General features: G+C 35.6%; 3 protein-coding genes across 3 annotated transcripts in view; all 3 read left to right on the top strand.

The window, feature by feature from the left end:
- The first annotated feature begins 890 nt into the window (after positions 1–890).
- tbl2 (transducin beta like 2) lies at positions 891–5,378 on the top strand. The gene is made up of 7 exons (XM_067399224.1): positions 891–1,370; positions 1,526–1,647; positions 2,938–3,122; positions 3,249–3,400; positions 3,510–3,636; positions 3,900–4,052; positions 4,711–5,378. Exons 1-7 carry the CDS (start codon positions 1,238–1,240, stop codon positions 5,168–5,170), a joined length of 1,332 nt encoding a protein of 443 aa, XP_067255325.1. The 5' UTR covers positions 891–1,237; the 3' UTR covers positions 5,171–5,378.
- Positions 5,379–5,917: 539 nt separating this feature from the next.
- Positions 5,918–10,942, top strand: bcl7ba (BAF chromatin remodeling complex subunit BCL7B a). Its single transcript, XM_067399225.1, has 6 exons — positions 5,918–6,081; positions 6,745–6,820; positions 7,005–7,107; positions 7,243–7,416; positions 8,416–8,495; positions 9,525–10,942. Exons 1-6 carry the CDS (start codon positions 5,990–5,992, stop codon positions 9,615–9,617), a joined length of 618 nt encoding a protein of 205 aa, XP_067255326.1. The 5' UTR covers positions 5,918–5,989; the 3' UTR covers positions 9,618–10,942.
- Positions 10,943–11,530: 588 nt separating this feature from the next.
- LOC137029603 (collagen alpha-1(XXVI) chain) overlaps positions 11,531–12,618 on the top strand; it is a 30,717-nt gene continuing 29,629 nt past the window's right edge. Inside the window, exon 1 of the mRNA XM_067399227.1 lies at positions 11,531–11,850. Within this exon, the coding sequence (XP_067255328.1) occupies positions 11,708–11,850 (143 nt within the window). The 5' untranslated portion in view covers positions 11,531–11,707. The remainder of the gene's footprint in view (positions 11,851–12,618) is intronic.

The following is a 12,618-nucleotide window of genomic DNA, read 5'->3' on the forward strand; positions in this document are numbered from 1 at the left end:
TCTGAGCATAAATGAATCAGTGTATCGAATCATAATTCGGATCGCGTGTAAAACCGCCAAACTGCTGAAATCACGTGACTTTGGCGCTCCGAACAGATGATTCATAACGCTGATTCATAACGCTCCGATGCTTCCTGAAGCAGTGTTTTGAAATCGGCCATCACTAAATAAGTCGTTACTCTGTTTTTTTGGCGCTCCAAAAATATTCTCATCGCTTTATAATATATATTGAACCACTGTACTCACATGAACCGATTTAAATGTTTTTAGTACCTTTATGGATCTTGAGAGAGGAAATGTCATTGCTCCCTATGAAGGCCTCACGGAGCCATCGGATTTCAACAAAAATATCTTCATTTGTGTTCTGAAGATTAACGAAGGTCTTAAGGGTGTGGAACGACGCCGAGGGTGAGTAATAAAGGACATAATTTTCATTTTTGGGTGAACTAACCCTTTCAATTTTATTAATTTATTTGTGTGTATTAATACAGATATCATTGTGAGGGCTGGTTTGAGTTTTAGACCATCGAGGTGAGGACCAAGAGAGTAAAGAGAGGACATTTTTGCTGTTCCTCACTTTCTGAAAGCCCTTTAAAGGCCTGTTTGAGGGTCAAGACTTGGTTTGTAGGGATAAGGTTATAATTGGGTAGGTTTAGGGTAAGGGTTCATGTTAGGCACTCAATTGTGATGGGTAATGAGGTAAAGATTGCATTATGTTAATGAATGTCCTCACAAAGACACGTGTGTGTGAGAGAGAGAATCATTTTGGCGTAAACGGGTTGTTTGTAAATTTCTGCTGAGACTCCAAGCCGTTAGGGGCGCTAACAGCACGAACTTTCTCCCTAAGTCATTCGCTCACAAAAGAAGGAGAGAAAGTCGCGGCTGCGCGGTGGAGAAAAGACATTGGGCATTTGATTTCGTGACGTGTAGTGTAATTCATTCTTCGAGATAACATACCCCTTTTGAGGTTTCATTTCAAACACGTAATTTATATAACAAGTTTTGCAGTTTTCAAAACAAATACAGGGCTGTCGCGCTCCCTTGAGAACTTGGATCCATTAGGATAGTCACTGAAGATCACTGTAATGTGTTGCAGCAGTCAAGCTGCCAGCGAGTCACTGGAGTGAAGTGGAACTGAGTGCGACTCAAGTTACAGAGAAGATCTGCTTCTGTACAGCCAGTCTCTGAGTCTGCTTGCTTGTGTCAGGAGTGATAACGTTGCACAAATCTAGCCAAGATGGAGTTTGCAGCGATCTTTGCACTATCTGTACTGATAGGTGCGCTGGTTGTGTTAGTGGCCGTGGCTGTTGGTAGACAGAAAGGTGAATTATCTGAGCAGAACGAAATGAATAAAGGCACCGTTACACCGGGTAAGTTTGTCCTTCTTTTACCTGCTAGCAACTTTAGTTTTGATGTTGATTTCTTGTCACTAACATAACAAAGTTCATTTCAAAGACATAGTTTAGGTTGGAAAGTAGTTTATTTTGATGTTATGCCTTCATAATCAAACTGGATAATGTTACAGTGGAGGAAAATGCAACGAAAGCTCCTTCCAAAAAGCAGAAGCAGCAGCAGCAACAGCGCCCCCGTAAGGAGAGACCGCAGCAGCACACATTCTCACACCAGCTACTGGCTTCCTCTCTGAAGGTAATTCGTGCTAAAATCTAAAAAATATAGTAAACACATGACATCATTATCTGGCATTTCATGTCAAGGGCAACCAGTAGATGTCCAGGATGGCAAAACGGGTGGAAGTACAGGATAGCAAAGAAATTAATAGTTATATTCAGCGAGGATGCATTAAATTGAAAAATGAAAGCAAAGACATCTATTTCAAATAAATGCTGTTTTTTGAAGTTTCTACCCATCAAAGGAGTAAAAAATATCAGTTACCACAAAAATATTAAGCAGCACATCTTCTTTCAGCATTGTTAATAATAAAGAAATGTCTTTTAAAGGGTTAGTTCACCCGAAAGTGAACTAACCCTCATGTCTTTCCACACCCGTAAGACCTTTGTTGATCTTCGGAACACAAATTAAGATATTTTTGTTGAAATCCGATGGCTCAGTCCATAGCCAGCAATGACATTTACTCTCTCAAGATCCATTAATGTACTAAAAACATATTTAAATCAGTTCATGTGAGTACAGTGGTTCAATGTTAATATTATAAAGCGACAAGAACATTTTTGGTGTGCCAAAAAAGAAAAAAAAAAAAAACTACTTATTTAGTGATTGCAGATTTCAAAACATTGCTTCAGGAAGCATCGGAGCGTTATGATTCTTCTGTGTCGAATCATGATTCAGATCGCATGTCAAACTGCTGAAATCACGTGACTTTGGCGCTCTGAACTGCTGATTCGATACGCTGATTTATTATGCTCTGAAGTTTCCTGAAGCAGTGTTTTGAAATCGGCCATCACTATATAAGTCTTTATTTTGTTTTGTTTTTTGGCGCACCAAAAATATTCTCGTCGCTTTATAATATTAATATTGAACTACTGTACTCACATGTACTGATTTAAATGTTTTTAGTACATTAGTGGATCTTGAGAGAGGAAATGTCATTGCTGGCTATGCAGGCCTCACTGAGCCATCGGATTTCACCAAAAATATCTTAATTTGTGTTCCGAAGATTATCGAAGGTCTTACAGGTGTAAAATGGCACGAGGGTGCGTAATTAATGACAGAATTTTCATTTTTGGGTGAACTAACCCTTTAAGCTGCAAATCAGCATATTAGAATGATTTCTGAAGGATCATGTGACACTGAAGATTGGAGTAATGAGTAATGAAAATTCAGCTTTGCCATCATAGGAATAAATTACATTTTAAAATATAAATTGTAATGATATTATATTGAATTACATTGTCTTATTTTCTTGTCAAAGTCCTGTATATTGATCTACATTTCTGTGTATTTCATTCCCCCCTCCAGAGTCACAGTGGCAATGTGACCTGTCTGGATTTTAGTAGCAATGCCAAATACCTTGCATCCTGCTCAGATGACCGTACCATCAGGATCTGGAGCACTAAAGACTTCCTGGACCGAGATCACAAGTGCTTGCGGGCCAACATTGATTTTGACCACGCCACACTCGTCCGCTTCAGCCCAGACTGTCGGTACGTTTAGCCTCATTAACACGCACAATTTATGTCATTAACATATTCTGTTATGTTAAATCTACCAAGTTTTCTCTTACTCTTTTAACTGGTTATTACTGCTGACTTGTTCGCTTTTGTTCCTAGAGCATTTATCACTTGGCTGGCTAATGGAGAGACTATTCGAATCTATAAGATGATTAAAAAGGATGATGGGACATTCAGTTTCAAAGCTGCTCCAGGGGATTTCCCTCAGAAACACAAGGGGATCATTATCAACATCGGAATCGCAGAGACAGGTCTGTGGACTCCATTAACTAAATCCATCTGAACTGTACTAAATGTCATATACATAAGATAAGCAAGCTTGCATAAGACTTAATTGCTCATTTTATATTCTGTTTTCAGGCAAATTTATAATGTCTGCCTCTGCTGACACCACTATTGTGATCTGGGATCTGAAAGGAGAGGTTTTAGCTACCATCAACACTAATCAGATGACCAGCTCGTATGCTGCTGTGTCACCGTGTGGACGGTTAGTTCACGAGCAGCACCTTTGGAAATTTGAACGATATGTCATATATTTTTATGTTTTTGGGTCAAACAGTTATACAGCTTTTTATATTTAAACAAATGTGTTGTATATAATAATGTGTGCACAGCACATTGTGACAAGATTCATAAACAATTTATACTGAAATGTGCTGCATCAGTGGTTTTAAAGAATATGGAAGTGTAATGGAGATTAAATGGATTTAAAACCTCTTTTTTATATATATATATATCTCTTCTCATAAGGTTTGTTGCTTCCTGTGGCTTTACCCCTGATGTGAAGGTGTGGGAAGTTTGCTTTGGTAAATCAGGGGAGTTTAAAGAGGTCACCCGTGCATTTGACCTTAAGGGACACTCAGCTGGGGTTTACTCCTTTGATTTCTCCAATGACTCTCGAAGGCAAGATCATCTCTCTCTCTCCCTCCAATTTCAAATGAGCTTTATTAGCATGATTGTCACACAATATTGCCCAAGTATTAAAAGGGTTAGTTCACACAAAAATGAAATTTTTCTCATTAAATACTCACCCTCATGTCGTTACAAACCCGTAAGACCTTTGTTCATCCCTTAGAACACAAATTAAGATATTTTTGATGAAATCCGATAGGTCTTTTATCTCCCATTGAAAGCAACGTAATTAGCGTCATTCAAGGTCCAGAAAAGTAGTAAAAACCTTAGTAGTTCAAACCTCAGTGGTTCAACCTTAATGTTGCTAAGCGACGAGAATACTTTTTGTGCATTCTCGTCGCTTCACAACATTAAGGTTGAACCACTGTAGTCATGTTGACTATTTTAATGATGTCTTTACTACTTTTCTGGACCTTAAATGACTGTAATTATGTTGCTTTGTATTGGGGGATAAAAAAAAACCTTGGATTTCATCAAAAGTGTCTTAATTTGTGTTCCGAAGATGAACAAAGGTCTCATTGGTTTGTAATGACACGAGGGTGAGTACTTAATGGCAGAAATTTCATTTTTTGGGTGAACTAACCCTTTAAGGTCAAATTTAAGTATAAATCGATAGCTACACTTAATAAAATTTCACTGCCTTTTACAGAATGGTGACTGTGTCCAAAGATGGCACATGGAAGCTGTGGGACACTGATGTGGAGTATAAGAAAAAGCAGGACCCCTATTTGCTCCGGACCGTGCCATGTCAGGTGTCGGAGGGGAGCCGCATTGCCTTGTCTCCCGACGGTCGTGTAGTAGCCATATCAAACGTTTGTGATATAGCCTTGTACAGTGCTACCACTGGTGAACTAGAGGAGGAGTTCCACGGTGTTCACAGTGAAAAAATAACCGACCTTAAGTTTGACATCAACAGCCGTTTCCTAGTAAGTACTGGGGACCGTGCCATTCGCGTCTTTCACAATGTAACCGGGTACCGCGCTGCCATCCAGGACATGCACACCATGCTGAAGAAAACTACAAATGATGGAGTGAGACAGAGACTTCAGCAGCAGATATCAGATGCTCAGAGTGCTCTAGACACAGTGTTGAACGCATCAAAGAACTAAAGGTTGATTTGTTTTCACTGGGAAACCAGTCTGTTTTCCGTTTCAGAAATAATTGGCTTTAGCATGCTGATTTGGTTTGAATAAATCAAGTGTTTTTAAGTGTTTGTAAATGACTTTTGTTCATTTTCCACTAAATTTTCTTCTATCGTCTCTTTGACATGTTTATATATATATATATATATATATATGTGTCATGGTTTTGCCTTTGAACTGCATTATTTGACCTTTTTTTTATAGTTTTGCCTACTTAGAGTTTCATATTAAGATGGGATAGGAATATTTTAGAATTTACATACAGCACCTTTAAGGAACTTGTAAGCTGCAACATGTAAGAACTAAATCATTAAAAGGTATATTTTATTATTAAAGTATGTTAACTTTTTATAAAATGTTATTGTTAAACAAATAATGTGAAACCTTTTACATGTCTAAAATATATTAACTGCTGAGAATTACAACACAAATTTTAGTTTCTTAATTTATCCTTTTAAAAAACACTCGAAGACTTTTATTTTGAAATATACTATAACTTTTAAGAGTTAAAAGTTTAGGTTATAAACAAGTGCACTTACAAGATGATTTGGCCATTCGGTCGTTGCCTGGACATGACTAGTGGCTTATTCATCGTATAATAAATGTATTAATAAAATGTACAAAAAACAAAACAAAAAAAAAAAACAGCAGCCACCTGTGCCCTCAGTAAGTAGGTGGGACCTGTTAAGAAGCTCTGGAAAGTGAAGTTGTGAGTTCTCGCGAGATTAGCGCAGCCAGACTGCGAGACCGACACGATTCCAGTAAGAGTGCCGATAAAATTTAGAAATGTCGGGTCGTTCGGTCCGCGCAGAGACCCGAAGCCGCGCTAAAGATGACATTAAGAAAGTGATGGCCGCCATCGAGAGAGTACGGAGATGGTGAGTATAACGGGTTGCGTCAAGATACTTTGAAAGAGAGAAATGTTTTTCAAAAGAGAAACTTCAGTCGGAAAGGAGGAGGAGCTTCATAAGAGGATGCTGTTTGATTGACACATGAGACAGCTAATGTCAGCGCACTTGTCTTTGTTTTCTCAAGGGGCAAGTGGCAAAAAGAGGCGGGACTTAAGAGGACTTTTAAAAGGTTACTTCTTGTGCTGAAGAAGAGTAGGGACTGTCATTAACCTTTAATAGCTAACTGATATATATATATATATATATATATATATATATATATATATATATATATATATATATATATATATATATATATATATATATATTTTAATAGTTTATATAATCTATTATACATTTACTGTGCAAAAGAGTAACCCAAGCACTTCCAGTCAGGGTTTAGCCCAGCAAAATGAAGCACTTTTGTGATTGAAATAAATGGGGATATTGGATAGGGTTCAACTCATCAACAAATGGACTTTGTAATCCCACATGTCCCAAACAAGCAGCTCTTAGAGGAGCCAAAACTTTCTCCATCTGGAAACTTGATAAGTGCTTTTTTCTGCATGGTTGCGTTTTTAGCATGGAAACTTGATAGAGCTTTTCAAGTCATGTATATGGGAAACCTGTTACACAATTGCTCCATTTCAGGGAGAAGAAATGGGTCACAGTTGGTGATACATCATTAAGAATATTTAAATGGGTTCCTGTGGTGGACACGAAGGAGGTACGACGCATCTGAGATGTTGTTTTTTTCTTTTTGTTTTAATTGTACTTTCATGTCATCTGGATAAACAAGTAACTAAATGCATGTACAAAAATATGTTGTTTCCATTTCATACAAACAGATCAAAATATTATCTGTAACTCTTTCACTGTATTTACTGTATCTGTAACCTGATGTCTTTTAGAAGGACAAGAGCAAAGTGTCTGTGGGTGGAGAAATGCAACGGAAGAATTTTCCCAAAGAGGAGGCATCTGATAACGCCTGTTCTGTGCTATTAGATTTTCAAGGTAAACAGATAAAGGGTTAACTCACCCAAATATGAAAATTCTGTTTGCTCACCCTCATGTTGTTCCAAACCCACATGTTCTTCTTTCTTTCATGTCAAATTTAAATGTTCTCATGGTTGCCTCCTGGCTTCTCAGATGAGAACAGCAACCAGAGTTCTCTCTCAGACTCATACCTGCATAAAATAGCTGCAGACAGCAGCAATAACTCCAGTCCACCTCCCAGTGAACCAGTCAGCCCTGCACCTCAGAGTCTAGACTATCATACAGATGACCCACAGCCACCCACCCTCGGCCAGGAAATTATGGAAGGTGAGACTCATTAAGTTTAATGATGGCCTCAGAGTCGAAAGATTCATTATATTATATTATATTATATTATATTATATTATATTATATTATATTATATTATATATTTTTTAATTTCAAACTTTTTTTAATTTAAATGTTAGCTCAATGTTAATCTCTGAGCTGAGAGATTCAAAAATAAATAAAAAAGATAATTGTGACTTTTTCTCACAATTCTGACCATTTTTATTGCAATTCCGAGTTTACATCTCACAATTCTGCCTTTTTTTCTCAGAATTGCATGATATAAACTCACAGTTGTGAGTAATAAATTTGGAATTGCATGAGATAAACTTGCAATTCTGACTTTTTCTTGCAATTTTTAAGTTTATATCTCACAATTCTGAGAAAAGAAGTCAGAATTGTGAGTTTATATCTCGCAATTTTTAATATATTTCTCACAATTCTGAATTTATTTCTCGCAATTGTGAATTATTATCTTGCAATTCTAAATTTATTTCTCATAATTGCGAGTTTATATCCCCCAATTGTGAGTTTTAACTCACAATTTGTCACAATTGTGATTTTATATCTCGCAATTCTAACATTATAACTCGCAATTGTGAGCATATTTCGCAATTCTGAGAAGTTAGAATTACAAGATGTAAACTCTCAATTGTGAAAAAAAACGTGTGAATTCTGAGATAAAAAGTCGCAATTACCTTTTTTATTTTTTATTCAGTGGCGGAAAACAAGCTTCCATACATTACTCATATTATATTATATTATTATTAATGAATAAATTACACATTTTCAAAGGTATATTCAGTGTTTTATAAACCCTGTAGCTTTTATAAATCTTGCTTAAATATTTAAATTTCACTGTAAGTTGTTTTCCCTCTTGGTGTCATTACGATTTGTTCTGAACAAATGCATTATGCTCTTATCTCCTAAAATACAAAGTTCACTGCGATGTTTTTGTCAGTTGACCCACTTTTCAAAATGTTAACTTTTTTTTTCTAGAACCACTGCTGCAGTCAAGTGAGATTGCAGATGAGCCGCCAACTCTGATCAAAGAAGATCTTCTTCCTCTCACTGCTCAGGTACAAAGTAGTACAAAACGAGCCAGAGGTTCATAATAAAGCATGAATGCCAGGACAGTTCTTCTGCCTTGGGTTGTGGGCCTCAATTGTTTTTTTTAGGTTTTATTGGTAAACGCATTGTGCATCAAATTACATAAATAAGTTTACCCAACTATGACGACTTCCACTTCTGAGAAACCTGGAAATGTGAAAAGGGTCAATTATGGTATTATGAAAGAGAGATTAAATAAACAAATGTGTTACCTGCCTCTGATATAGCATTCATTCTTCAGGTCGATGTCTATAATTTTATATCCTTTATAAAAATTCAGTTTGAATGTCCAATGAGGAAAGCGTTATCTTTGTCCTTTTAAAAGTTAAGGGGATTTCCCATTACAGCTCAAACATCTTCCTTGTTTACACCAAGTACCTTTTAAATTTGTTACTGACTCACTCATTAGAACAGTTTTTGCCGCCATCTAATGGCATAATAATGTAACTTTCACTGAAGTCCATATCACGATCACTAACGAACCCTTTCTCAATACCAAATATGGCATGTTATTTATATAAAATAATATTTATTGAACAGTAATGTTTACATCATGAACAACAGCCATTATGAAAGACAATAGGAAATAAACACAAACAATTCAGCCAAAAATTCGTACAAAAGCAGTAAATAACTAAATTAACTACATTCTTGCTTAAAAACTCTTAAAACTACATTCCTTGACACAACAACAGTAGTATTTGTAAAAAATATGGTGGATTTGCTCAACTGCCATGACAGTCGCCGCAAGTAGAATGATACAAATAGTGAAACTTTTCCAGTTGCATGGCTGGAAAAGGCTTATATATATATATATATATATATATATATATATATATATATATATATATATATATATATATATATATATAAATAAGAGAGAGAGAGAGAGAGAGAGAGAGAGAGAGAGAGAGAGAGAGAGAGAGAGAGAGTGAAATTAACAACTCAACATTTTTCTGTGTCTGCTAGTCAGCTAATAATTGTTCCTTTTTCTTCAGGTGCAGGAGGATGAGGACAGTTGTGGAGCACCACCATTGAAAAGAATCTGTACCAAGCAGGTCTCGGTCATCCAGGCGGCCCCTCTGAGCTAACGCACACACACACACAGACACACACACACACACACACACATACACAATGTACACTGGGCATTGATAATCAGCCAGACTGATCACTGACCTTCCTAGAACTGCTGCAAAAGACACAATATGGACCAGACATTGAGAAAGCACTATATTTATTATCATATAGGATAGCTTTGCAACATTTAAGATTTACAAATCTTTGCCTTCCATTAGTAACTCTTGTTCCCATAATATGCAGAATATGCTTCAATTCAGTTCATGTCAGAATTATTGTTAATTTCTTAAGATTTCGTAGTAGAATTCCAACATGACATGAATAAAGGTTCAAGGCTTATTGGCCAATATCAAAAGAAGCCAGACTATTAACTAGACATTCCTGTTTACCGGAAGAGCAGATGAATGTACTCTCACTATAAAGCCCTTCTTGTTGAAATTGCTGTTACAATTATTGCAATGCTAGTAGTTTTATTTTATAGTCAGTTGAATGTGATGCTTGTTAAAAAAGAAAGCCATAAAATAATTTAATGCTGACTGAAGGCTTAGCCATTATTGAAGAAAATCTACTTCAAAATGAAGACAAATGTTGATTTTATGACAAGGGTACTTGAAATATAATTCAATACATCATGCTTTATGCACAAATAATCTCATTAGACCACACCATTCCCTTTTAATAAATAGCAGAATGTCTTCAATCAAATTATGTGAGTTTACATGCAGATTTAAATGAATGTTTAAGTTATGATTCAAAAGATGTGAATAATATCTAGTTTTTCTTTTTGTAGATTCTGGTCTCAGGGTCTCTAGTGCCTCCAACTGTTAAAGAATCACCCTACCAGCTCTCTTTTTTTCAGTAATTGAACATTTACTCATTTGTCTCAATGTAACACTTACATTAAAAGAAGTTGTTATTTAGTATGTTGGTATTATTCATCAAATTTTATTGTAAGGATATTTGTTTATCCAGTTTCTTGCTCTTTATTTTTGCACACTGGTCTAGTGGGCACATTGAGGTTGATGAAGCAGTCAGATTGTTATTTGAAGCAAATATCAATAAAATATTAGACATTCATTTCAAGATTAATTTTTGTCATTATTCTTTAAAAAAAAGTTGGGTAAATAAGTTTTTTTTTTTTAAATACTTTTATTCAGCAAGAATGCATTAAATTGATCAAAAGATGCAGTAAAGACATTTACAATGTTAAAAAAATATTTCTATTTCAAATAAATTATGTTCTTTTGAACTTTCTGCTCATCAAAGAATCCTAAAAAATGTATCAGTTTCCACAAAAATATTAAACAGCACAACAGATTTCAACTTTGAAAATAATAAATGTTTCTTGAGCACCAAATCAGCATGTTAGAATGATTTCTGAAGGATCATGTGACACTTAAGACTGGAGTAATGATGTTGAAAATTCAGTTTTGCCACCACAGGAATAAATTACATTTTAAAATATATGTAAATACAAAACAGTTATTTTAAATTGAAATAATGTTTCACAGTATTACTGTTTTTACTGTATTTTCAGCCTTAGTGAGCATAAGAGACTGTCTTCTTTCAAAAACATTACAAAAAAATCTTACCGACCCCAAAATTTACTGTAGGAAATTCAAAATCTGTGGTATTAAAAAGCGTTTGACCAGCAGGTGGCGTTGAAACCCCATGTTCTATTTTAAAACAGAACTATTAATTATTATTTTTGCCCATCAGTTTTTTCCTTTTTTTCTTTTAGATATCTTCCTGAGTTCTGATTTTCTCTGTTTGTACTCTTTGTTGTGTTTTTGAACTCTCAGCATTTATTTTACCATATAGATTATACAGTACCTTAATTCCTACCTAGACAGCGTTTTGGATATCACAAACGCCTGCAGCATTTTTGGCCATGCTAACTATGATGTAGTAGATAGTCAGCCAAATAGGTTACGAGACACAGCCAGTATTTTACTCCAGAAGAGCGGATAGCACTTTGACTGTGTCTCCTCATCCGTCTGGTCTCTGTAACTCACTCAGGCGTTTAACACAACTCGTCTGAGCAGGATAACTTCAGATAAAGCACAGGGAATAAGCAAAGAGTTGTTAGACTCGTCGGACCATGCGTGAGGGATTTTGGAAACTTCTTTGTATGTTCATGTTGTCGTTTCGTCCTTTTAAAGCCTCAGCAGCTATTTATCAGGTTCCAGTGAGACTGCAGCGCACAGTGTCCGAACACAACACTGGAGCCAAAACACTCAACAGGTAAACAAAACACTGTGACTTCATGTGCTCGATGTGTGTGTGTGTGACAGTAGATAAAGAGCTTTACTAACCAGCTGGAGCATCACTAGGTTATCAAACTGATTGATTTAAAGCCTTAGTATATTGCAGGATGATGGATTAAAGGGATAGTTGACCCAAAAATGACAATTCTGTCATCGTTTACTCACCCTCAAGTTGTTCCAAACCTGTGTACATTTCTTTGTTCTGCTGAACACAAAGGAAGATATTTTGAAGAATGTTTATAACCAAACACTTGTGGGACACCATTGACTTTCATGGTATGGGAAATTAAATTCTGTGGTCAGTGGTGCCCCACAACTTCAAAATATATTTGTTCAGCAGAACAAAGGAATTTCTACACTTTTGGAACAACTTGAGGGGGAGTAAATTATGACTTTTTTTATCCTATTAAGGTCAATGAACTCAAGTTAAAGTCAAGCTTAAATAAACTTTAAATTATTTAAGCACTATTATTATCTAATCCAACAGTATTTTATTTCTATAAATATTGTTCACTTACAACTTCTCTGGGTACATACTGAATGTAAATACAATTTTGAAAATAAATAACCTACACTGAAAAAAAAAATTGTGTAGGATTTGCTTTGAAACAATTTTAACTCAGAAATATATAATAATAATAATAATTACAAAGAAACAACAAGTGACATTGAATTAAACATGAAATTTCAAAGTAGAAAGACTGAAATAGTAATTTCTTGTAATACATACTTTAATAATCTTTGT

This window comes from Chanodichthys erythropterus, chromosome 10 (assembly GCF_024489055.1).
Source record: "Chanodichthys erythropterus isolate Z2021 chromosome 10, ASM2448905v1, whole genome shotgun sequence".
NCBI lineage: Eukaryota > Metazoa > Chordata > Actinopteri > Cypriniformes > Xenocyprididae > Chanodichthys > Chanodichthys erythropterus.